Source organism: Dromiciops gliroides, chromosome 4 (genome assembly GCF_019393635.1).
Source record: "Dromiciops gliroides isolate mDroGli1 chromosome 4, mDroGli1.pri, whole genome shotgun sequence".
NCBI classification, from domain to species: domain Eukaryota; kingdom Metazoa; phylum Chordata; class Mammalia; order Microbiotheria; family Microbiotheriidae; genus Dromiciops; species Dromiciops gliroides.
Genome location: NC_057864.1, coordinates 411628494 through 411655390, shown reverse-complemented (window position 1 = coordinate 411655390; position 26897 = coordinate 411628494). Strand labels below are relative to the sequence as shown.

The window sequence follows — 26897 nt, the reverse complement described above, 5'->3', positions numbered from 1 at the left end:
TTTTTAAGAATCCACTAAAAATATATTAAGTGCTTCCTTAACAGCATAAAAAATATCTAGTGAACCAAAAGTAAGCATAATATGCAATGGAAAAACATTAGATACATTTCCACTAACAGGTACAAAACAAGAACAGTCATTTTCATTTGGCATAGCATAGAAAAAATGAGCAATTGTCTCTTAGAATCCTTAGTTTCTGTCAAAGTTTAATTCAAATGCTAACTCTTATACATGATGGCAAGATCTAAATAGAGATTTAGAGCTTAGAATCTTGGAAGTCATCCAGTCCAATACCTCATTTTATAGGTAAGGAAACTGAGTCACAGATTAACATAAGTGGCTGAAGTAGAATATGTGTGAAACCAGGTCTTCCTAACCCCAAGTCTATACACTAACTCACACTGTCTCTGATATGAGGCCTTCCCTGATTTTCCCTCTCCTAACTACTAATGCTTCCTTCCGCCCCAAAATTTATACATCTCATATATAACTGTGTACATGTTTTCTGCCCACTGTGGAATGCAAGCTCCTTGAAGGCTGGAACTATTTTATTCTTGTCTGTATCCCCAGCACCAAGTACAGTACCTGCAATAATAAGTGTTTTAAAGAATACTTGTTAATTGCTTACAATAATATAGAAAAGAAATATTAGAGGGATTAACATTGCAAATGAAAAGGGCTAATTATTTTAAAGTAAGATAATGCTATATGTAGAAAATCCACCCATTTCAACAATTTTTTTCTACTCAACAAATAGGAGTTATTAGAGACAAGATTTTAAAACTACATTTTAAAAATCTGCACATCAACACACAAAAAAAGGACAAAAATAAAAACAAAGAAGGCCATCAAGAAAAGCTTTCTGCTGGAAATGGCACAAATGATAATCTTGGAAGGAAGCCAAGTTTTCTAAGCGGCTGAGGTGAGAAGGTAGTAAATTTCAGGCATGGCTAACATCCTGTGGAAAGGCATACAGGAAAGGAGAGGAGTACAGAGAACAGCAGGCAAGCCAAATTGGTTAAACTGTACAATGGGGGCGGGGGAAATGAGGTACAATGAGGCTAGAGAGGTACTTGTGAAAGGCTTTCAATGACTAACCAAAGAGTTCTGTATTTTATCTTAAAGGCAATAGTGAGCCATTGAAGATTCTTGGATAAAGGAGTAAAAGTCAGATCTGTGCCTCCAGAAGACTGTAACAGCAATGTGTAAGATAGTTCAGAGAGGGGGGGCAGCTAGGTGGCGCAGTGGATAAAGCACCAGCCCTGGATTCAGGAGTACCTGAGTACAAATCCGGCCTCAGATACTTGACGCTTACTAGCTGTGTGACCCTGGGCAAGTCACTTAACCCCCATAGCCCTGCAAAAATAAATGAATGAATAGATAGATAGATAGATAGATAGATAGATAGATAGATAGATAGATAGATAGATAGATAGATAGATGCATTCAAAATGTTCAAAAGTTTTTTAAAAAAAAAGATAGTTCAGAGAGGAAAGAGAATGGAAGAAGACAAGAGTAGGCTGCTACAATAGTCCTGAGAAGAACTGATAAAGCAGTGGCCATATAAGGGATGAAAAAAGGGACAGATGTGAGAGATGCTGTGCATTTAATTTGACAGAACTTTTGCGACACTGCCTATGAAAGGTGAGGGAGAGAATAAGGACAAATATAACTCTTTAGCATGGGTGATCAGTAGAATGGTGGCACCCTCAGTTCTGGTTTGGACATGTTGAGTTTGAAACATTCATGTGGAAATGTTCCACAGGAAGCTGAGAACTAGAAGTGATGAGAAAGGCTAGATATAGAGCTGACATACTCATAGAGGTAACAACTCAAAGAAGCTGAAAAAAATCACAAGAGCAATCTGTAGAATAATTTTCCCAATAGTATTACTTTGTAATTATAAAAAACTGGAAGCAACCTAAATGTTCAAGAACAGGGAAATGTTTACATAAATTACGGTACTTAGAATATAATATAATTAAGACTAGCAACATAAAGAAGAAAAAATTTTAGAAAGACTGTTACGAAATGAAAATGAAAAAAATCAGAACTGGAACCAAGAACAGAATACAATCTTACCATGCCTAGTAAGAGGAAAAAAGTGTAGAAGAATGAATGGACAAAGAATCCTGACAGAGATCTGCCCCTCCCCCCTCGGGCTGAAAAATTAGTAGTACTTTATGCACTGACATTAAATGTAAATGCTTGTGGGGGCAGCTAGGTGGTACAGTGGATAAAGCACTGGCTTTGGATTCAGGAGTTCAAATCCGGGCTCAGATACAACACTTACTAGCTGTGTGACACTGGGCAAGTCACTTAATCCCCATTGCCCTGCCCCCCAAAAAAATTCATTAAAAAAAATGTAAATACTTGCAAAGTTTATTCAGTCTTTTACCAGATATTTATTAAGTACCTATTATGTAGTTAAGTACTGGAGACGGACAGACACACACACACACACACACACACACACACACACACCTGCACTCCAGGAGCTTTCAGCCTATTGGGTAAAACATGTACACAAAATACTAAATACAAAATATGTAGAAAGTAGACACACAAGGAGGTGTGGGACACTTAACAACTGAAGACAAGAGAATCAGGAAAGATTTCCTGTAGGAAGCTATGCTTTGAAGAAATTAGGGGTTGGATTTTAAGAGGCAAAAATGAGGACTGTATTCCAGGCATGATGGACAGCCTTTCTTAAGGCATGGGAAAAGGAGATAATATTGTATAGAAACAGGGAATAAGAAGCAAACATTGTTATTCAATCGTGTCCCACTCTTCATGACCCCATCTGGGGTTTTCTTGGCAAAGATACTGGAGTGGTTTGCTATTTCCTTCTCCAGCTCATTTTGCAGATAAGGAACTGAGGCAAACAGGGTTAAGTGACTTGCCAAGGGTCACACAGCTAGTGTTGAGGCCATATTTGAACTCAGGAAAAGGAATCTTCAGGACTCCAGGCCCAGGAATCTATCCACTATACCACCTAACTGCCCAACAAGCAAGCTAGTTTGGTTCAAAGGAGAGTGTGTAATGTACAATATACCTGGAAAGGTCATTTACACCCAGATTTTACAGGAAATTAAAAGCCAAACCAAGGAGTTTATATTTTATCTTGGAGATGAGAGGGAACTAATCAAGCATCTCAAATAAAGGTAAGACCTTTAGGAATGTCAATTTGATAGCCATGTAGAGGATGAATTAGTGAGGAGAAAAGAAACTGGAGGCAGAAAAATCAATTAGGAACCTAGTCCAGGCCAGAGGTAATGTCTAAGTAGTTGTGCATAAGTTTAACATTTTTATAACAAATCATTTAAAATATGTATATATATAAAACAAACACAATAAGTGTTAATAGCTTTTTAGTACTTATGTCCATTCATGCTTTTTAAATTCATATTTTTCAAATAATTGTTTGCTATATTTTCAGTTTTCTTTGTTAAGGATCCTTAGGTTACAGAATTCAAAGGAGAAGTGGTCACAAAAAAACGTTAATCCATTGTCAGTTATGTTGTTGAGTTTAGGTACCAGTTGAGCTAGAGAAAGCCTCTGAGATTTCTTTCAACTCTTGAGATTCTAGAACTCTGTAAGGGGCCAAATCTAATAAGATGAAACTTAATAAGGAGAAATTTAAAATCCTACATTTAAGCTCAAAACCTCTAAAGGCCCTTTCAAAACTCTTGAGATTCTGTCAACACTGAGAATATCTCAAAGATAAAAGTCTAACTTGACTCCCTCCACACCAATCCACCTTCTATTTACTGAAATTACTCTCTCAAATTCCTCATTTTCATCTCTGCAGCAATTAAGTTGAAGATCCTTTTCTTCTGGAAAACCCCTCACCTTTTTTTGGCCTACAGCAATTCTCCTATGACCACCATTATTGATTTTGCTGCCTCAGTTTCCTTTCTCATGCTCTTTAAGTCTTCTCTAAGAAGTCTGTCCTCCCTTGGTGACCTCATCCACTTCAAAGGATCATCACTTCTGTGGGGATTAACTCCCATATCTATTATCTCTAACCTAGTAGAAAGTAAGCATGTTAGGGTCAGGGACTATTTTTTATTTTGCTTTTGTGTCTGCTTTCACATACTAAGAACACAGAAAGTATTTATTGGATTGTACCAAACATCCCCCCCCCCCAGTTCTTTACACAGGGAAGGGGAATTTTCAAGTGCCTACTGAAAAAATGGGCTTCTATATAGGAATGTTACATATTGCACTTCCACTTCAACACATCTAAAACCCGATTCTCTTTCCTCTTAAAGAGCGTTTCTCTAACTCTACAACTTTTACCAAAAGCACCACAGCATACTTATCCAAACTTACAACCTTGGTGTCATTTTAAACTTCTCCCTTTCCTTTCTCTTCCACATGAAATTGGGTACTAAGTGGTATAGATTTTCTCTCTTTAATATCTTTCCATTCCATGCCCTGGGTCACCATCTCAGTGGGCTTCATTACCTCTCATTTCCAAGTGTCATGAAAACCTGACTTCAAATCCTGACTCAGACACTCACTAGTTATGTGACCCTTGGCAAGGCACTTAATTCTTTTTTTTAAAAATTATAATAAACGTTTATTTAAAGTTCTGAGTAACAAATCCTATCCTTCCTTCCCTCCCCCCTCCCTAAGGGGATAAGCAATAAGATATAGGTTATACATATGCAATTATGCACATTATAAACATTACCACATCATCATTTTGTATAAGAAAACTTGAATAAAATAAAAAAACGGAAAAGTGAAAAATAGCATGCTTCAGTCTGTTCAATCAATATTGGTTCTTCCTTTGGAGGTGGATACTATGTTTCAGCAATAGTCCTTTGGGATTGTCTTGGATCATTATATTGTTGAGAATAGTTGTCATTCAGTTCTTCAAACATTACTGCCCTTACTGAAGTCACTTAATTCTTGGAGTCAGTTTCCTTATCTGTAAAATAAGAATAGCTTAACTAATCGAGCTCCATAAGTTCTCTCTACACCCCCGCTCCAGTCTATGCACCTGTTAGACCAAACTTTTTACAGCACAAAAGTCTGATCGTGTCAATCAAATGCCCAGAATCCTTCAATAGCTCCCCACTACCTACAACTAATGTCCAAACTCCTTAAACATTTCCTAACCTGTATTCTATGGCCAAAACTCAAATACTGACTTTCTGTACAGTCCCACACTCCTTGATCTAATTCTTTGCTCATGACACTCCTAGACTATCCTCCTTCAAAACCCAATATATTGAAAGAAGGCTTGCTAGAGTATAAGAAAATCTGATTATATAACCCTCAATCAGTCTTATTAAAGTCCCTACTACCTACCTCTAGCATGCAGTGTCTTAGTGACCTTGAGCAAGTTATTCAGTTTTTCTAGGTCCCAGTTTCCTCATCTGTTAATGAGAAGGTTGGGCTAAGTATAATCTCTAAGGTTCCCTGCTTGCCCAGTTTTATAGTTCTCTAATTCTAGGATGTAGAAGAAAAAAAATGCAAAAAGCCCAAGAAGACAAAGGTAGAGTTGTAGAGTGGAAAAAGCATTCACTGTAGAGTCAGAAAACCTAAGTTCAAATCCTTCCTCAGAAGCTTTCTGCTTATTTTTTGCTGGGTATAAGTTACTTAACCTCCCTAGATGGAGTTCCCTATCTGTAAAATGAAGGGCGTTTAACCAGAAAGACTCTGAGGTCCCTTTCAGCTCTAGATCTAAGATACTGTAATTTATGAAGCAAAGACCTGAAGTCAAACTTGTGAGTCCACTGTCTGAGTAGGACAGAAAAGTATTGTGATAAAAAAAAATCTATTTTATAACTACAACACATCCTTCATCCTGGACAGATGTCTCACAAAATGTTAACAGCATATGTCAAGAACAAGCACCTCAGTTACACATCAGTTCTCAGGGTGATCATGGTCTAACCATGTCACCTTTCTTATTTATTAAAGCCAGTGGCTTCCAATTGCTTCAATGATCAAATATAAATTCTTGTTTTAAAGCCTTCAAGACCTGGTCCTGTCCCACCTTTCCAGTCTGCTTACACCATACTCCCCTCCACATACATTATGATCCAGAGACAATGGTGCTTTTCCCTAAGATCACTCCATCTCCTGACCGTGCCTTTTCACTGACTGCCCCCCCCCACCTCCAATGCCAAACCTTCAAAAGATCACTGTCCTTGAAATCTCTGGCTCCTAACTTCTCTGACTTCCTTCAAACCATAGCTAAAAATCCCACCTTCTGCAAGAAGCCTTTCTTTCAGATACCTGTCAAGGCCAGTAGTGCCTTCTCCTTGAGATTATCTACAATTTATCTTGTATATATCTTGTTTGTGCATAAATTGTTTTGTACATTTGTTTCACAACTCCATTATATTGTGGCTTACTTGAGGGCAGGGACTGTTTCTGACTTTCATTCTATCAGAAGCACTAAACACAATGCCTGGAAAATAGCAGGCACTTAATAAGTGCCTAGTTAACTCGACTTGAATGATTTTGATAATGATAGGTGTATAAATCTCCTTTTTCTATAACTAATAGAAGTTTTTCCATATGAGAAATAAATTGGGATACTTGCCAATCATAGCTAAAATATTCAATTTCAACTCAAAACATTTTTCATTCATGATAGTTGCAAATTAAAAAGGAAACCTCAAATAATCCCTGAAATTCTCATAAACATTGTTTATAGTTAAGGAAATACTTTCCACGTTTATAAACTTCTAAACGTTTCTCCTTACTCCGTGTTACATTTTCTCAGTTAGGCAAAATTAAAATATATGCTTCGGAATGAGGTTTGAAATTTGCTGTGGCCAGATCAAGTCCACAGTTTTGTTTTGCTTTTTAATAAAATAAAGGCTCAGCCAGGTGATTTGGTTTATGCAACCAGACACCCAGCTGGCTGTCAAACATCTGTTTGCTCCAGTTCAGCTGTATAACACAAGAAGTCGTAAGTGAAAGCTTCTGCACATGAGCAGAAATCCTTCTGCTTTGGCAGAATGCTCACACCTGCCTGTCAACTAACACATGTGCAGATTCTGTCTGAGCCTACATCACCGATTCTCAAGACTCTGCTAGATTAGTTAGTTAACACACCCAGACCTGAATAATTGGGTTCAATTTTCCAATGTACAAAGGTCATGTTTGCCAAACTCTAACTGGTCTATTCTCCATTACCATGCTCATACTGCAGGATTTCTTTTCCCAGCTCTACCCTTTGAAGTCCCACTGTCTACCCTCAAGGCCTAATTCAAATGCCTCATCCATGAGGTCTTCTCAGATATTCCCTTTCCTCAACCCCAGCATCAAAGCAATCTTTCCCTCCTCAAACTTCTCATAATACTTCTTTAACAGTTCCTTTTATCAATTACTTATGTACAATACTTGCATCTCTTTAGAATCTAAGCTCCCAAAAACTGAAGTCCCTCCCAAATTTGTACTCCCAACATAACACCCTAGGCAGTTGATGCTTAATGTCTCTTAAAAAAAAAAAGCTGACAACACTGCCCTATGAGCATTCATTTATAATAGCCCAATTTCAGATCATTTCAATCTTAATAAGTGTTATCCCAGAAACTGAAACAGCAAATAAATATCAAAACAAAGAATAGCTTGGCACAGGGGCCGCTAGGTGGCACAGTGGAGCACTGGCCCTGGATTCAGGAGGACCTGAGTTCAAATCCAGCCTCAGACACTCATCACTTACTAGCTGTGTGACCCTGGGCAAGTCACTTAACCCCAACTGCCCTGCAAAAAAAGAAAAGAATAGCTTGGCCCAACCCTAAAACTTTTCAATTACAAAATCACACCTAACTTTTAACTACAGGAAATTAATCATGCCCTTTTAAAAAAATTCTCTAGTACAGATGTTAGTCTATTCAAAGTTTTTTTACATCACACTCAAATTTGTCAATTTAACAAACTGATATTGTCCAGTATTTCAAACATTACTTTCATCTAAAGTCATACAAATAGATTTTATAGTTTCTCTTCAATAAGTATCAAGCAGTAATATATTTTATAGATTAAAAAATGCTCAATAAATAGCATTAAGTGTTAGTTCTTCCTTCCTTATTCCGCTAATTACTTAACTTTTTCTTGCATTATCCTTTCCCCTTCAAAATTCTCTATGACTTGGAGAACACTAGCATGCTAACAAGTCCCCCAGGCTTATAACCTAGGAGTCACCCTCTATATCTAATCTATTGCCAAGATATATTGATTTCACTACTGGAACATCTCCTGATTGTTCCCTTCTCTCCTGATAGTCTGATGATTGGTTTCCCAGTCACAAGTTTTTCCTCAACTCCAGTTCATCCTCCATTCAACCACTAAAATGATTTTCCTAAAGCACAGGGGGACTAAAACCCTTATTCAGTAAACCCTAGGAGCTACCTATCACCTCCAGAATCAAATATAAAATCCCCTGGAGCTGAAACCTTCATAATCTACTTCCAAGTTTCTTACACCCCCTCCCCTGCTGTATTCAATGATCCAGTGACACTGCCCTCCTGGCTATTCCTCTTACAAGGCACTCTATTTCTTAGCTCCCCATAGTCTCAACGGCTATTACATGTGTCTGAAAGGCTCTTCCTCCTCATCTCCACCTTCTGATTTTTCTGGCTTTCTTAAGACACCAGCTAAAATCCCACCTTCAAAAGGAAGCCTTTCCAGATCTCTCTTTTTCTTTTCTTTTTTCTTTTTTTGTGAGGCAATGAGGGTTAAGTGACTTGCCCAGGGTCACACAGCTAGTAAGTGTCAAGTGACTGAGGCCAGATTTAAACTCAGGTCCTCCTGAATCCAGGGCCGGTGCTTTATCCACTGTGCCACCTAGCTGCCCCCTCCCCTATCTCTCTTAAATCTAATGCTTTCTCTCAGTTGATTATTTTTCTATTTATCCTAAATATAGCTTGATGTAGATATAGCCGTTGCATGTTGTCTCCCGCATTAGAATGTATGCTCCTTGAAGACAGGGACTGCCCTCTGCCTTTTCTTTAAAGATTAGCATAAACACCTGAAACTTAGTAGGTACTTAATGCATGCTTAGTGACAGATTAATCTCCAGGAGTCTCATATATTCTCCATATTTCAAGAATGAAAATGAGCAGATTTTCCTTCATTACCACTGTTAGTGGTAATGAAAAAAGTTAGTTCTAATAAAGTCTATGACTTTTATTATGGTAAAGGTATCTACCTTTCTCCTTTGGCTGAATTCTCATTCTATTTAATAATTTCACATTAGACATTCTTTTTAAAGTTTTTTTTAATTAATTGAAAAACAACTGGGCATAACCTTTCATCTAATATTACATGACGAAATAAACATTAATACATGAGTTGTACACTGTATACTAATGTTGTTCCTGTTTTGAAGAGGACATCATAGAATGATGTCTTGACTTGTGCATGAATTAGATTTAAGTAAGGCAGAGTTGTCCAAGTCAGCCTCACTCTCTTCCAGAGTCATAGAAGTCCAGTGGCAAGACCAAAGTCAAGATGCTTAGGATGAAGTGGATGACCTTCGAATCTTAAATGTCTGACCAAGCTCCACAAAGTTTGTTTCAGTCACCTTCATGGCCCTTGGAACAAATTGTTCTCATTTGCCCATTCTGTTAGGGAAGTCTTTACGTGCTCAGAACAGACATCACCCTAACTCACTAACACATCTGAAGCCCATCAGTTACCCTCAACCTGGTTTAGTCCCTCAGCTGAGGGAGAGTTTTAGAAGGATATTGCTGCTGTGCATACTATAGCTTCTTGGAGCCACAGGTCAGAGTTGGGTGAGAGGTGGACAAAAAGGTGGATGAACAGCCCTGAAAAGGGCTCAGCAAACCTTCATAACAGAGGTGCCAGTCCACTAAGAATACCCCATACATCTTAACTGTATACAAATAACATGTAAACAAAAGTAAAACATTTCGAGAGTCAAAATGAATATGAAGAATTTATAACCACATGAGGTTCCATTCATTAGCCAAAAAAGGGAAGGGGAATGGTCTGTCAAAAATAAATAAATAAATAATTGGGGCTCTTCACAAGTAACAGTTGAAAGTACTTCATTTTTTCAAACAGTTTCAAATTCAGGGAATCTCTATGTTATAAAACTGTCATTGCCTTAGGATAGTCTAAAAGCTAAATTCAGCTTTGTTAAGTCACTCAAATTACCTCACTTTAGGGCTTCCTACTCCACCTCAGCTGACAAAACCCTAAGTTATTTTTCACACACCTCCTCTATGGGTTATGTGACTCATCATGTTACTTCCTTTAATGCATAATCAGCATTGCAATACAAAATATTCAGCTGTAAAAATATCAGTATTGAGCCAGGTACTCAGTTTGATTGGGTTAGTTTTCCAAATTTAATGCATAAAATGGGACAAGTTTACTTAATTATGGTAAAATTACATTCAAGCTTGAATACTCAACCACCAAGAAGAATATTTAATTAGAATAAGTTTTAAAGTGCAACTTTTTTGTACATAAATCTACTAGTAAAAACAAACACCAAACCAAAAATCTTACACCTGCCTAGGCACTGATTTTCTAAATTAAAATTAAAATTCTAAAGGAGTACATTGTGGCTTCTCCTAGGGAATATTCCATAAGACATGTATATGCAAACTTTTCTAAGGCTCCAGATTCATCAACAAGAGAAAAAATGAATATCAAGAACCTTCCAAAATAAATTTACCAGTATGGTAAGAATTCAAAAGAGAAATGTCTTAAATTTACATAACTAATTACACATAAGAAAGGGTCAACAAGAAAAACATTTAGAATGATCAATAATGTTTGCTGAGTTCTGGCTTTATACAGCAGTCAAGATATTAATTCATTTTAATTATTATCATTCCTTATTTAAATTAGGAAAACCATCCATTAAAGTCCCCAAACTGCCTGATAATATAATTATAAGTCAACTTACTTATTCCTAAAATATCTTTCCATGACTGACTTTATAAATACAAAGGAGAATAACAAATTCCTTCAGACTAGAAAATGCAATGCTAAAAGCTGAGAACGCCATTTTCTCAAAGATTATAGAAACTCTAAGGAAACACCCCCAAGCAAGCTAACCTAACCCTCGGTTTGCCTAATTCACTAAATATAAATAACCAATATTATTATAAGATTTTTGCCACCAAATACACTAGACATTAAACTTGAAACAGCAAGAATGGCCCTAGGCTATACAGGAATAATAAATGCTTCCTTATTTTATATAGCCTTCTCAGTAAATCCTAAAATACCATGTAGTACATTTTTGACAAACCTATCTGTCTGCTAGACACTGTGTGACCTTGGACAAGTCACTTAACCCTGTTTGCCTCAGTTTCCTTATCTGTAAAATGAGCTGGAGAAGGAAATGGCAAACAATTCCAGCATCTTTGTGAAGAAAACCCCAAATGGGACCATGAAGTCTGACACAAATGAAAAAGGACTAAACAACAACAACCACTAGAGAATGAACTGAGATCACCAACACAACACTGAATAGCCATCACTGATAATGGTAATTTTCAGCTACTCTGGATGAACTGGATCTGAACTTCTGGTGCTAAAGAAAATATTTTATAAAATGAGTATTATGACCTACTACTTTGCTGATGTAGAATACTAAAGCCTATCTCTATAAAAAGTGCATGTGTATATTTTAAGACTGGTCAACTTCTTATAAAATATTAGGTACTTAAGTACTCAACAAATTTAAGCATAATCCGTTAAACCTTACTAATAGGTTTAAGATGTTGGGGCCAAAATATCTACAAACACTGTAATGACAAAACTGAACTAAGAAAAATTTAAGTTTACCAAATGATCATTATATAAATTCCTAATTCCAATATTCAAGTATATGATTTAGATTCTGTGAAATAAAGCCAATATTTCAAAAAACAAGGAAAAATGGGAAGCAAGGGAGATAAACAATATTAGTCTAGAAAGAGTCCCATTTTCCTGTAGTAAACAGACTAGTCCTTAAGTTGTATGCCTTGATCCAATTAATTACCCATATAACCATTTTCTTCAAGATTTCTCCCTAAGAAAAAGATAGAACACCAAAAAGGCAAAGCACTTTTACTTTTAAAAGTACCAAACAGCCTAATGAATGCTTGCTGGTTTGCAATTTAGTTTGCTGAATGAATTGTTTTCAAAACAAAAATTGTGTTAAGTGCATTGCCTTTAAAACATTTAGTATGAGTTACAAAATTTCATTCTCGTTTTTGATGTTATAAAATTGCTAAAGAAAAATTCTCACTTAATTTCCTATAAACTAAATTCTCAATATAAATTAGTAATCACTTAAGCTGCATAGTAACTTTGAAATTGAAAAACTAACTTCTCAAACAAAAATGAAACTTTTAAGTTATATTAATTTTACTAACAAACCTTGTACAAAGTTTATAGAGTATCAAATTTGGAGTCAGAAGGTTTGAGTTCAGAATTCAGTTCTGCTACCTTGTGTGACCTTCAGGAGGTCCCCTAATTTCTTAATTAAATGTCTTAATACAGAAAATGATTTTATGCTGTCATCTTTAAAAAAACATTTATAATCAGCGTTAGTTTATATTAAGTTGCTAGTTTATTTGGAAAACTAACCTGTAATTGTACAGGTGTTGTCCATGTAAGTTAATGAAACACATTAGTCTGAGATGCACTATCACTTTAATAAAAGTACTCAGTTCAAAGACACAATAAAAAGATGGGTCTGAAAAATGCTAATTGCTAATCCCTATGCTGCTGTCATCCATCTAAGTCTTTTGGACTCCAGTACTAACAAATTTAGAAAAATTCATTTTGGTGTCAATAAGAAAAAAAAACTGCAACATTTTCTTACACATAAATAAAACAACAGATTCTCATGTAAACATTTTGTAGCGTAAGGCTAAGCTGAAGCAAAAGGATCACATCCAAGAGACTGTAAAAGCTAACAATAAATATCATAAAATGAAATATATTTTAAAAGACTAGTGCAGAGAGGAAAAATTGCCAGTTTCTCAAATATATAGTTTTTTAACCTAAGATTCAGATAATAATCATGTCTAAAGTCTTCCAATTCTAAGTTCAAGAAAAGACAACCTGTTAAAATTTCCCAACAGATCAAACATACTATATGTGCAATGAGTGCACTTGCATAGATAACAAAAATATTCTGAGGACTCAAACTTTTAAGGCCTTAAGTTCTATTTTCAAATTAACTATTCCAGTTCATTTGAATAAGTGTGTCATTAAATCAAGTCTAATTTACAAATATAACCTGGTTGGGAGGTCCAGTTACCTTTTTCTAATCATAACCCCCAAATTAACCTCAATTTTAATGACTTTGTGACTAAAACAGCTGTACATGAGTCTCTTTCAGTGTTCTTTATTAATAAACAACCTCATTCAGGGCTAGGCCAAAAACAAGTGTTAATTTCCTTCTTTTCTCTGGGAACATGCACATGATCGGCCTCCACCCTATGAGCAAGAACTATGCAGTCATGGACAACAGGAACATAACTTCTACCTACCAAACCCTCCCCCCATACTTTCTATCAAACTATACACTTTGACCTGCCAAAAGATGGGGGGGAGGGGGAGAGGCGGAGTCAGTGTTACGCATTTCTCTGGCAACCTAAAAGCATTCAATTGAGAACAAAGAAAACCACACCTTTTCCATTAAAAAAAAGTTACAGGCTCTCTCTTTTTTAAAAGCTATCTCTAAACTCTCATAACTAAAAATCATGGTATTTACTTTACACTAACCGTTGGCAACCTCGAAGTTTTCAAACCTACTGAGGCAAAATACTCTCTCCACTATCACGCCCTTTTAAAGTGACATGGAATAGGAATTTCAGAAAGTTGGTTAAGTACACTCTAACAGCTAACAGGCTGTAGCTAAGAGAGGTTTAATCAATTCTTCACGACTTCCAAAAAAACTTTCCACTTGGTGGGGCGGAAGGTTAAGAATCCTTCCCTTGGGTTAGTCTTTTACCTCTTTCTTTCACCTTAATTGCTTAAAAAAAAAAAACCATTCTGTACGACCTGTTTCGTTGCATCAATCAGAATAGTATTTCTGATTGAAATACTTGTTGGCAGGTTGGCAATTCCCTTTTTTCTCATGAGATGGTAGAAAAGGGATCTGGTTTATCTTTCACTTCCTAAACTCAGCTTTCCACAACCCCGGACTAGGCAGACGTTCCAAGCCTAGAAGTCCAGCCCCGAGGACCCACCTTTCTGATCTACAGGCATGATTCCCGTTAACTTGTAAGCTCCTCTAATTCCAGCAACTGGGGATTGGGGGGAGGGAGGGAGGGCAAAGAGAAAGAGATGGGGATGGGGGGTACACGTACGAGTTTCTCAAAAATGGGATAAAGCAGGGTGCCCTTTCCGGTGCCAAGGAGAGACACAAACAGAAAGGAAGAGAAGAAAATTAGCAAAACTGAAGAAAAATTTTTCTAAAGGTGCAGGTACATATAGAAACAGACCGGTTAGAGCTAGAGCTAGAGCTAGCAGGAGATGGAGTAAAGGAGGACCATCCCACATGTCAGGTACAGAGAAGAAAATCGAGGAGAATGTGGAGAGTTGGGGGGGGCACCACGGCCTTTTCATGGGTGGGGCAGAGAATGGGAAATATCTAGGGATTAGCTGGGGGAGGGGGGGGAGCAGGTGAATTCTATAGATCTTTAGTCCTTTTGACAAAGGGATAAACAGAGAAGAACCGTGGGTCACTTTCAGGGGTGGGTGACACCCGGGTCGGATTCTCAGGAGAAAAGGGGAAAACAATGTCAGGTTACTGAGGTCTAGAAATGGGGGGCGGAGGGGCAGGTTTCGAGCAGAGGGGAGGGGTAAGGAAAAGGTGAAACTCGGGTGGTTGGCTGCGGGAGGGGGGGGAACCCGGGCCGGTTCCCAGGGAGGTGTGCGGGGAGTCAGTTTCCTGACGGGGGAGGGAAGGGGGGCGCGGAGTCCCCGCCCCCCAGGCCGGGCAGGGCGGCCGGGGCTTCCCGGCGCAGGGAGGCGGCAGGGGCGAGCGGCGTGAGCGAGGGAAGGAGGCGCGCGGGCGCAGGGGGCCGGGCTCCGGCGGCGGCGCGGCCTGCGGGGGAGCCCGGGGGCGCGGGGCTCCGGCTCGGGGGGCACTCACCTCGGTGGGCTGGCTGATCTCGAACAGGTCCAGCCGGTTCGCGTTCCAGTGGTTGATGATATCGGCCAGTTTCCGCCGCTCCTCCTCCCGGCTGCCGGCCGACGACATCCTCCCTCGCCTGGCTCTCCCAAGCCCCGAGCCGCTCTGGCCAACAACAACGCCGCCACCGCCACCGCCGCCGCCGCTAAGCGCTGCGGGCTGTCGCCTCCTCCCCGGGGGGCCGGGCCGGGCCTGCCTTCCCCGTCGCCCCCCGCCCCTGCCGGGGTCTCGGGGCCACCCCCCTCAAGTAGCGCCTCCCGCGGGGCCGATCCTTCGCCGGGGGCGGGGGGGGGGGTCCGTCCCGCGGGGAAAGCTCGCGCCTCGCCCTCCGCGAGGGGAGGGGGGGGGGAATGAGAAAAGAAAATAGTCGAATAAAAGAACGAGAGCCGGGGGGGGGGGGGCGGCCCGACGGGCTCCGGCTCCGAGGGGTTCCGAGCTCCGGGCTGGGCTGCGGGTCCGACGTCCGCGCGCCGGTCTCGCCGGAGCTGGTGCCGCTGCCTTCGCCTTCGCCGGCTTTCTTCTTTCACCCGCCTGGGTGCATCGAGTGCCTGCCTTTTTTTCTTTCTCCCCCTTCCTTTTCCTTTTTCCTTTTCCCTTTTCCCCCTCCCTCCCCACCCCTTTTTGCCCCGGTGTGTGCGCCTCTGTGTATGTGTGTGTGTCTCCCTCCTCCGGTGTGTCTCTCACGCATACACATACACACAGCCGCACACGCGCTCTGGCTCGCGCTTTCTCGGCCCTCACCGTGCGCGCGCGCGCCCGTGCGCCCGCCACCGCTCCCCCCCTTCGGCGCGCGCCCGCCTTACAGTCACCTCCCCGCCTGGCCGCGCGCACCCGGTACCTACGCGCTCTGTCCACTAGGTGCTGCTGGCAGCGAGCGGGCGGGAGGGCGGGAGGTGCCTCCTCCTCCTCCTCCCCCTCCCCTCCTCCTCCTACCCCCTCGGTCACGAGCTCGCCCCTCGTCCCAGCCCGGGTGGGCTTTGCTTCTACCGCTCCCTAACGTTGGCACTGGGGCGGGTGCCAAGGGTGCCGGCGTTGGGATGTCGGTGTCAACCGCAGGAATTGAGAAGGGGAATGAATGAATGAATGAATGAAAAGGAGATGAAGATGAGAAAGGGAGGGAGTAGACCCCTTTCACTCTCCCTCCCTTCCCCCGCTGGAGTCATCTGTTTATTTTTGAAATTTACAGCTAAAGGCTGCCTGGCTGTTGGAGTCCTATCAAGGGTGACCTTTTCAAAGTTCTTTCCTCAGGGGAAGAGGAATGATTTTGCTCTGCCAGTCCAGTGTCTCTCTATAATAATGTTTAGGGGAGGAAAAAAAACAACAACCTCCCTCTCCTTGTTTTTAGATCCCACCCTTCTCGCTGCTTCCCCGTATTTTTTCAGTCTCCCACTTGTCCCGTGCATATGGTGGGAGGGAGGAGATCTTCAAATACCTTTTTGTCTACCTACTATACATCTTACGGCAATTCGTATCTGCAAATCCTTTACCGGCCGGTAGTCAAGCCCCAAAGTTAAAATAATAAAGATGTGTCTCTCTTGGCCTTCTAGATGCTGTGTTAGCACAATTTGGAAAACATTTACGTTTTCTAGTGGACTTAAAAACCTATAATTAATTTCAGGAGTACTTTGTTCTTTTTTATGCTTTTTTTAAAAGGGGAGAAAAGTTTTGCAACAAAACTCATTACAGCAGGCTTCCACCGCTCTGATTGTTTCTCCAATTTGAGATTAAATGTTTGTTTGAACAGAAAACATTGATTTTTAGCATATCGTGAGTAATAATAACAATGAAAGGTTTGGGTTTGTTTTTTTTTTTTTTGACAGACCCTCCTTATTTTCACTATTACTTATTCTTCTCTAGCCTAGAAATAGTTTATGTCTCTGGACTGATGGGATTCTATCTTTTTGGGGAGTGGAGAGTGTGCAGAGAGAGCATTTTATCATCCCTGCTGTTTTTTGTCCTGGGTTTTCTTTTCAACTGCACTAGTACAGTACAGCTATATAAGGGAGCTTTTCAACAGAGAGGCCTGAGGTGTTGAACGGGTGCCATGGGGAATGAATTCTTCAATAGATCTCTAGTCTCCTTTCTCAAAATTAAAATGTGGTGACTTGCAGAAAAGCATCTGGGTTTAACCGGCACCTTCATGTTCTAGCACTCTGTGGCTTTAAGTACTCCAAAATTCTTTAGAGCCTAGGTTTTTATTATGGTAAGTGTTACAGTCCCAAATGGGGCTCTGGACAATCAAACTGCATCCTACCCTCACCCTGTCAACAGCACTATCAGATGAATTCTGTCTGGTAAAGTTGCATTACTAAGTATAGTATCCTTTGGAGAAGGAGGTAAATGGTTGGTTTGTTTCTCTAATTTGAGATTAAATTTTCATAACTGTCAGGCCATAGAGTCAGAAAATTTGGCACAAAAATCTTTGATACAAGATAAATGTACAACTCCACAATACATTTTTTCTGACTGATTAGAATTGATTTATGTATATAAACTCTGTATGTGTATATGTTGAAACTAATATGCATACAAATAAATTACAAACAGAAAAATATGGGATGTACAGTCCCACAATAACATCAGTTTATCATCAGGTTTATTAAAGCTACTTGTAACTTATGGCATACCTATAACTCCAAAATCAGAAAACATCTACAGGAATAGGGACATCTTCCACCTATAGGTCTTGCAGTTTTTCAATGTTTAATAATTTTCTACCAATGATTAATCTTTAATATTTCTTAGATGATAATATGTTACCATACTAATAATGATACCAAATATGAGGTAAAATATAGGGACTCTGTCTATCTCTGCTTTTTCATTGTACTTCTTAAAACATACTCAAGAAATCTTCTCTTGCCTACCAGTCCTATTGTAACAGCTTCCTAATTGGTCTCTCTGTTTCCAATATAACTTTGAACATATCCTTTCTCCTCAAAAGCCTTCAGTGGCTCCCTATTTAAACTTCTCAGTCTGCTATTTAAAATTTGGCACCAATCCAAACTTGTTTCACATGACTCCATATGCATTAAGGAGCATAATAATACTAATTTATTATAAATAATAATGTGTTATATACAATATCGCCTACCTTCCAGGGTTGTTGTGAGGATAAAATGATATAATATTTGTAAAGCACTATGTAAGTGCTAGTTATTATTATGTAAAGATTGTATTGTCTAACCAAACTAGCATACTAGTTAAAATCCAATGTTTACATTCCATCTACCATCATCATAGTATCCTTATACACAATTTTTGGGGGGGGGGCCTGGAATGTTCTCCCTCCATTCTTCCACATCTTAGAATTCCTACTTTTGAATCCTAATTAAGATGAACAGTCATAGAGAAGCCCAGATCTCACACATATTCAAGCCGCCCTACCCCAAAAGGCATCAAATAATAACTTAGAAATCCAAAGAGAACCTACATTAAGCTCTCAGACTGCTTTCTTTCTTTTTCTTCTCTTTTTTTTTCCCATTTGATTGCTTTAAAATGATATCCAGACACCGGCAGGCACCAGCAGCAGAAATCTCATAAGAAAAGCCATCCTAAGCATAGGTTAACAAAGACTCTGTCACTGCAAACTTACAGATAACACAGACAGGGGCAACTGAATCCTGAAGCATGCTGTTCCCCAGATGATGAAGCTCTAGGGTGGAAAGCCAGCAGTATTCAGACCAGGTGCCCCAGGGACAACAGAAATTTTCATTACTCTGATCTGTGATGCCCCAGAGAGCCTTAAATACTTCAGTGCCCAGTGCTAACCAAGAGGACCCAGGAAAGCTTGAAATTTGGCAGCACTCTAAGCCCAGATATATCAGGGCAAGAGGAAGCAAATGATAAAAACCCAGAAAATCAAGATCAAGAACAAACAAGTCCTGATAACTCATCCAAGAGCACAAGAGGTGCTAAGGCCTAGCCCTGGTACAAAGTCCCAAATCAGTAATTGATGTTGAAGATAAGAGTAAACAGAAGAAGACAGCAAATAATATGAAGACATATGGTTCCAAAGAGGCTCAAGCAGCAAACCCAGTAAGAGAGAGTAATTCCATAGAGCCTCAGAGAGAAGAATGATCTGACTATAAGCACTAAGAGAAAACCTAAAAGAAATGAAGCATGAGATAAAGGAAATTATAAATGAAATAACTGGAGGAATGACTTGGAAAGAGATTCAGTAGTTTAGAACACAAGATGTAAACCCCTACCCATGTATCCAAGTCCCTGAAAATTAGAATGGACCAAACAGAACTCGCTGAATCCATTAAACAGCATGAAATACAAAAATCAAAATATTGGGGGCGGGGAAAGAGAAGAAAGTTTAAAGTATCTTGTATCAAACAATTGACCTGGAAAATGTAATTTAAAAGACAGACTAGAATGCACTGGGCCTGGAGTCAGGAAGACCTGATTTCAAATGCAGCCTCAGATAAATATCTTGCTAGTTGTGTTATCTTGGGCAAGTCATTTAACCTCTGCCTCAGTTTCCTCATCTGTAAATGGGGACAAATAATAGAATCTACCTCCTGAGATTGTTGTGAGGATCAAATCACATGATTGTAAAGTACTTAGCCTGGCACATAGTAAGTGTTATGTAAATGTTAGCTATTATTATTAAAGATAAAGAAGTAGCTCTTTTCCTCAGTGCTTCCCAAGGAGGGGCAGCTCTCTCTTTACCAACACCATGCCTGCCCTCAGACCGCTCATGAAGCCCAAAACCATCAAGAAGAGGACCAAGAAGTTCATCTGACACCAGTCAGACTGATATGTCAAGATCAAGAGAAACTGGCGTAAACCAAGAGGCATTGGCAACAGAGTGCGAAGACGATTCAAGGGCCAGAACTTGATGCCCAATATTGGTTATGGAAGCAATAAGAAGACAAAACACATGTTACCTAGTGGATTCAGAAAGTTTCTGGTGCACAGCGTCAAAGAGCTAGAAGTGCTGCTGATGTGCAACAAATCTTACTGTGCTGAAATTGCTCACAATGTTTCCTCAAAGAATAGGAAAGTCATAGTTGAGAGAGCAGCTCAGCTAGCCAATCAAGATTACCAATCCAAATGCTAGACTGAGGAGTGAAGAAAATGAGTAAAAATTTGCACATTTTTATTTGTGTTAAATAAACCACCAATGACCAAAAAAAAAGATGAAGTAATTTTTAAATTAGTATGTTTCTTAAAAACCATAACTAAGGGGCAGCTAGATGGTGCAGTGGTTAAAGCACCGGCCCTGGATTCAGGAGTACCTGAGTTCAAATCCAGCCTCAGACACTTGACACTTACTAGCTGTGTGACCATGGGCAAGTCACTTAACCCCCATTGCCTAAAAAAAAAAAACAAAACAACAACAAAAAAAAACCATAACTAAGATTGGTTTTGTTCTGTTTTTATTGTCTAAATAAAAGCTTCTTAAACAGTGGGTCACTGGGGTCATGTAACTGAATGTGGGGGTTATGAAAATTTGGTAGTAAATGTTTGATTTGTATGCCTATATACCTAGGGTCACGTAAAAATTTCTCTGCCTAAAAGGGGTCTCAAGTAGAAAAAAGTTTAAGAAGCCTTGCCTGCCTGGTCTAAAGCAGGAGCTCTCAACTTTTTATGTCATGGCAAACTGGTAAAGCCTATGGATCCCTTTTAGGTGCTTAGCATAGTGCCTAGTACGTAGTAGGCACTTAATAAATGTTTGTTAATTGATTTTTTAAAAAATTTGTAATTGAAAAAAAGTGTTGAATTTTCAATTAGAGGTTAATGTAACTAAAAAATAGAATGTTTTTCCCCCATCCAAGTTCATAGACCCCTCAAAATCTGTTTGTGGACCACAAATTAACACCAGGTCAAAAGAAATTAATAAACTGTGAAGCAAAAGAAACACTATACAAACCTGTAAGATAAGCAATCATCTGAGTCAAGGCAACAGTAAAAATGGGCATAGTTAAAAGAGGTAAATCAGGAAACTCTGCTTAGATATGCCACAAACAATGAAATAATATACAAATGCACAATATGTATGTGTAATATACACATATAAGGCATAGCATCTAATTACTTGAAGGGAAAAAATTTATAGAGAAATAGCTAGTAAAACCATAATAATTGGAGTCCTTAACACAACCTTATCAGACCTAGACAAGTCTAACCAAAAGATAAATAAGAAAGAGCTAAGGACCTGAATAAAATTTTAGAAAAATTAAATATGTAAATCTCTGGCAATTACAAAAAATATATATACATGTTCCTCAGCTAAGGATGACACATTTTCAAAAATTATACCATGCAAGAACATAAAAATCTTACAAACAAATGTAGAAAATAAATAAGACTAAAGATATACTTTACAAACCATAATGCAATAACAATTATAATCAACAAAAATAGAAAGAAAAAAATCAAACTTAAATGGAAATAAAGTAATTTAATATTAAACAATTGGTGGGTCAAAGAAAAAAATCATAGACACAATAGACAACTTCATCAGAGAAAATTACAACAATGAGTTGACAGATTGACTTTGGGTATATAGCCAAAATAGGGGATTATATAACATTTCATAAACAAAAGAGAGAAAAAATAAATCAGTGTATTAGGCACACAATGAAAAATGCTAGAAAAGAAACAAATCAAAACTTCCAACTAAACAACAAAAAAGAAATTCTCAAATCAAAATTATTTCTCCAACTACATATCAACAAAACTGATTAAATGAAGTTGATTATGTTTTCAAAAATAAAATGCCCCAGTTAACAGAACAAGAAATAAATAATTTAAACAACCCAATTTAATTATGGGGGAAAGAACCCTATTGAATAAGCCACAAATGAACTTTACTCCCCTAAAATCCCCAAACCAGATAGATTTACAAGTGCATTCTTTAAATAATAACCCCAATGTTACATAACTGCAAAAATTGGAAAGGAAAACATCGTGCTAAATTCATTATGTTATACAAACATAGTCTTGATGCCTAAACCAGGGAAGAAAAAAATGTGTGTGTGTGTGGGGGGGGAACTATAGCCTAATATTAATAATGAATATTGATGAAAAAATTAAATAAAATATTAGCAAATTAACTGCATCAACATGTTAAAAAATATTATACCTTATGATCACTTTGTATTCTTTGTATTTATACCAGGGATATAGAATTGGTCCAATTAGGAAAACTATAAACTTATCAGGTCATATTAACAATTAAAATAATACAATCATGATTATATAAAGAGATGTTAAATAAGCATCTGACAATGTACCTATTTCTATTAATCTTTGTTTCTTTTTCCTTCCCTTTCCTCTACCCAGTGAACCATTCCTTGTAACAAAGAATTAAAAAGAGAAAAAAAAGCATTTCAGTAAACTCAATCAATCAAGCTGTATTTGTTAATATATGCAATGTTCCACACCCATTGTCCCCAACCACTACAAACAAAGGAATGCATTTTCTGAACTCTTCTCAGGGTCCAAGCTTCTTTACATGGGACTGCTTTTGTTTTTTTTTTTTTGTTTCACTTTTCATTTACATTGTTGTAGTAATTGTGTATATTATTTACTTCCTTCTACTTGGCTCTGCATCAATTCATATCTTCCAGTGCTTTTCTGAATTCTTAATACTTGTCATTTTTTATGACAAAGTAATCTTTCATTGATTTACCACATTTGTTTAGCCGTTCCCCATTGATGATAATTTCTTTTGTTTCTAGTTCTTTGCTACCACCCAAAAAAAATGCTGATATGAATAATTTAACTACTTCCAGTTAAAAAACATACAACCTATGAAATCTCACATCAGTAAACACTTCCAAATATTTATAAACATTACTCAGTTTGTGGTATAAGATTTATTCAAAATTATGAATTGTACTCTTATGATAAATGACTATCTCAAAAATATGGCTACTGATATTATGAGTAGAAAATGAGAACAAAATTTAAAATGACATTTAATGTTTCAGAAATTGCTAGATAATAAAGTTTTCATTTTAGCAGTATTTAAGTAAATAACATTTCATTAATAGGTCTTAATTGCTAATTGAGTATTGCCATGTAAATATGATATAAGAGATTATGGTAGGGGTTTTTTAAACCAATGTTTCCTATTCAATAAAATTCTTAAAATTCATCAAGATTTATTGAGTGAATATGATTTTATCATTTTAGTGTACATTGAATTTTCTAACCATAATTAAAATTCATCTAAATCTAATCTTCCACTAAAGTTTAACACCAATACCTTATTTTAACATGAAAGTGATGACATTCTCAAAGATGACTGTTAGTGGATCATAAGCTGTAACAGGTGCTACAGTGTTGGAAAGGGAAAAACTATGGCCTGGTGCCAGTGTATATCAGCAGGTAGGTGGTACAATGGATAGAACACTGGTGCTGGAGTTAGGAAGAACTGAGTTCAAATCTAACCTCAGACACTTACCAGATGTGAGAATTAGGGCAAGTCACTGAACCTCTGTTTGCCTGTTTCCCCAACTGTAAAATGGGGGTAATAATAGCACCTATCTCCCTAGGTTGTTGTGAGGATAAAATGAAATAATGTTTGTAAAGAGCTTAGTATAGTGCCTGGCTCAGAGTAGGCACTGTATAAATACTATCTATTATTAAATCACCTGAGAGCCAACCTAGCTATGGTCAGCATACTAGAAATACTCATCATTATGTTGGCACAGGTTGATGAATATTTCAGCCACAGTAAAAACCTTCTTATAAGTTGTAGCGGAGTTGTGATGAATGAACGAGTAAATTATTGAATGAATGAAAAAGCCTCCGTTAAGTGTTTACAATCTGCCTGGCATAGTGATGTGAAGAGGATACAAATGTAAAAGAAAGACATCCTGCCCTCAAAGAATTTACATTCTAATGAGAAAGACACCCATTGCAGAGTAGAGGATGTGAAAGGGAGTTAGGGGAACCATTGGGCTGATTAATTGATGTATATATAGTTCTGTCTATTGCTACCCTTTCCTGAAGCCCAGGAACTATATTGATTTGATTATTGTCTCTAAAATAAGGAAAGGTTAGCCCCCAGGCATATGGCAAGCAAGGTGCCCAGGTTGAAGGCTGAATGGTCTGATGGATGTGAAGGTGAAACATACTCTGGAGCAGAGAGTTCTCTAAGTGTGGTCTATGGATCCCTGAAAATCTCTGAAACTCAGGGGGTATATGTGGTCAAAACTACTTTTATATGGTCAATATTGATACATAGGACGCACATAAACAAAGCTCTTTGAGGGGTCCTCGGTAATTATTTTTAAAATTTATTTTATTTTTTGTTATATTTTAACTGTTTCCCTCCTTCTCTCTCCACCCCACACTAGAGAAGGGCACCATTTCACATGCGTGCATATGCACACATGTACACACACACACACACACACAAAACCATACTCTACATACTTCTATTTATCAGTTCTTTCTCTGAAGGTAGATAGTATCTTCCTTCATAGGTCCTTTGTAGATGATTTGATAAGACTTGGAATGATTTACTCATTCACAGTTGTTCTTTAAACAATATTGCTGTTACTGTGTACAACATTCTCTTGGTTCTGATTATTTCACTCTTCATGATATTTCATGCAAGTCTTTTCATATTTTTCTAAAATCAGCCAGCTCATCATTTCATATAGTACAATAGTATTCCTTCACAATCCTATACCACAACTTGTTTGGCCATTTCCCAGTTGAGGGGCATCCCCTCAATTTCTAGTTCTTTGCCAAGTCCTCAATAATTATTGAGCTATTATAAAGGGGTCCTGCGACCACAGAGTTTGCAAACATGCTATTCTAGAATCTGAAGCCAACTAGTAAATACGGTGGGCTAAGTGTACTTTTTGGGCACTCAGTCATTCACCAATCAAGATAGCCAGGGCTAGAGCAATGTGTTGTTTAAAAATCTAATTGTGGGTTCTCATCTGTCCCCCCCTCCCCAAGTTTTGGGGGGAAACTGGCTAAAATCACTGATAAATTCACCAAGAGTTTAGGCTTTTAAGGGCTTATTAAAAGATATAAGATAGTAGAGAGAAAGATTGAGAACAGATTGCCACCACGCTGATGTCTCGAACCAAAAGAGGCAGATTCTGTCTGCCAGCACCCTCTTCCTACTTCCTGTCCTCCTCCCAGAAATGGGAGGTTCTTCAAGTTGATTGGCTGAGAGCCATCTACTATTGATGTCGTAGTCCATAGCCTCTAAGAACACTTGATGTCACAGTCCATAGCCTCTGAGGACACACTGACCTCAGCGTTGGCTAAAATCTAATCACCTTTAAGTGGGTACTTAGTAGTTCCTCATTCACACCCAATTCAAACACTACTGAGTCAATCAAGTCGGACCCTTGGTCTACCAAATGCTATTATCTTAAAACACAGCAAGAGCTTCAGAAGTGAATAGATTAACTTCCCCAGAGATGCAGGACATGAATTCCAGATGTCTAGGGTAGGAAGCCAGGTGGAGAGAAACAGTGTAGCTGGCAGATGTCAAGATGACCTGGGTGGACCACTAGATGGCTGGATGGGATGTGAAGATGCAACAGTGATCTGTGTTAGCAGAAGGAATAGGCAAGCTGGTGAAATCTTGGATCCTTGAAGGAAAGAGAATTTAATGGTCAAATTTTAAGATGTTTTAATCCTATAACAATACAAGTCATCTACATATTCACAGGTCCTAAAAGGGCTAGAGATCCTTTTCTTGAAACACGCCTACTAGATATGAGGATGGCCTTATATCAAGCTAAGAATCAAATCTATAAAACTTGAATCTAGAATTTTGAGGGCACAGTATTTTGAGCATGTGGGAGCTAATCTGTCAAAACAAAACAAAACAAAACAAAAATCCACCTCCTCTGCCTAGTCCCAACCTAAGGAAGCCAGAATTATTTATTTAGGAAAAATACCTGAGTTGACAGAGAATTATCATAATAGAGTATATGAAGAACCTTCTACTTCTCTTTTGGTGTATGGGGTGCTCAGGGAAGATTGAGCCTTTTTCAGAGCTACTTATCCACCTTTGGTATCTATCTCTTACCCAACTTTCACCTGTGGCTTCAAGAAACTAGCATGTGGGGCAGCTAGATGGTGCAGTGGTTAAAGTGCTGGCCCTGGATTCAGGAGTACCTGAGTTCAAATCTGGCCTCAGACACTTGACACTTACTAGCTGTGTGACCCTGGGCAAGTCACTTAACCCCCACTGCCCCACCAAAAAAAAAAAAAGAAACTAGCATGTGCAATGGCCACAGCCCAGTAAAATTATCTTGGCAAAGGGGCTATACCAGGTTGGGGGAAACTGGCAGACCTCAAACCCATCAGTGAGTTAGGGGGATGTGTACCCCAAGCATCTGAAGACTTCCCCTGGCAGAATGGACAGATGAGAACAATTTGTTCCAATAGCCATGAAAGTACCTGAGGCAGGCACCTCGGTCATACATTGAAGATGTAAAGGTCATCTATTGCATCCCAGCCTATTGCTAGTCATCTGGATTTTTTTTGTCCTGCCACTGGACTTCAATGACTCTGGATAACTTTGCACTCACAAATCCAATTCATGAGCAAAACAAGACATCACCCATATTCCAACATTGTGATGTCATTGGTCCTCTTTGAAAATTAATGAGGAACAACAACTTCTTTCTAATAATAGAATGTGTGATACCTTATACATATGTAAAGAGAAGTATGTTGTTTAAAATCTAAATTATGGGTTCTAATTTGCCCCCCCCCAGTCTTGGGGGGAAGCTAGCTAAAATCACTGATA

General features: G+C 38.6%; 1 protein-coding gene and 1 pseudogene across 27 annotated transcripts in view; one reads left to right on the top strand and one right to left on the bottom strand.

The window, feature by feature from the left end:
- Nucleotides 1-15337, bottom strand: part of AFDN (afadin, adherens junction formation factor) — a 181640-nt gene extending 166303 nt beyond the window's left edge. For all 27 annotated transcript variants that reach the window (XM_043999451.1, XM_043999453.1, XM_043999474.1 and 24 more), the window contains exon 1: nt 15107-15337. In XM_043999451.1, coding sequence (XP_043855386.1) covers nt 15107-15214 — 108 coding nt within the window. In that variant the 5' untranslated portion in view covers nt 15215-15337. The remainder of the gene's footprint in view (nt 1-15106) is intronic.
- Nucleotides 15338-19832: 4495 nt separating this feature from the next.
- On the top strand, nt 19833-20241 carry LOC122752612 (annotated as a pseudogene).
- Nucleotides 20242-26897: the final 6656 nt, after the last annotated feature.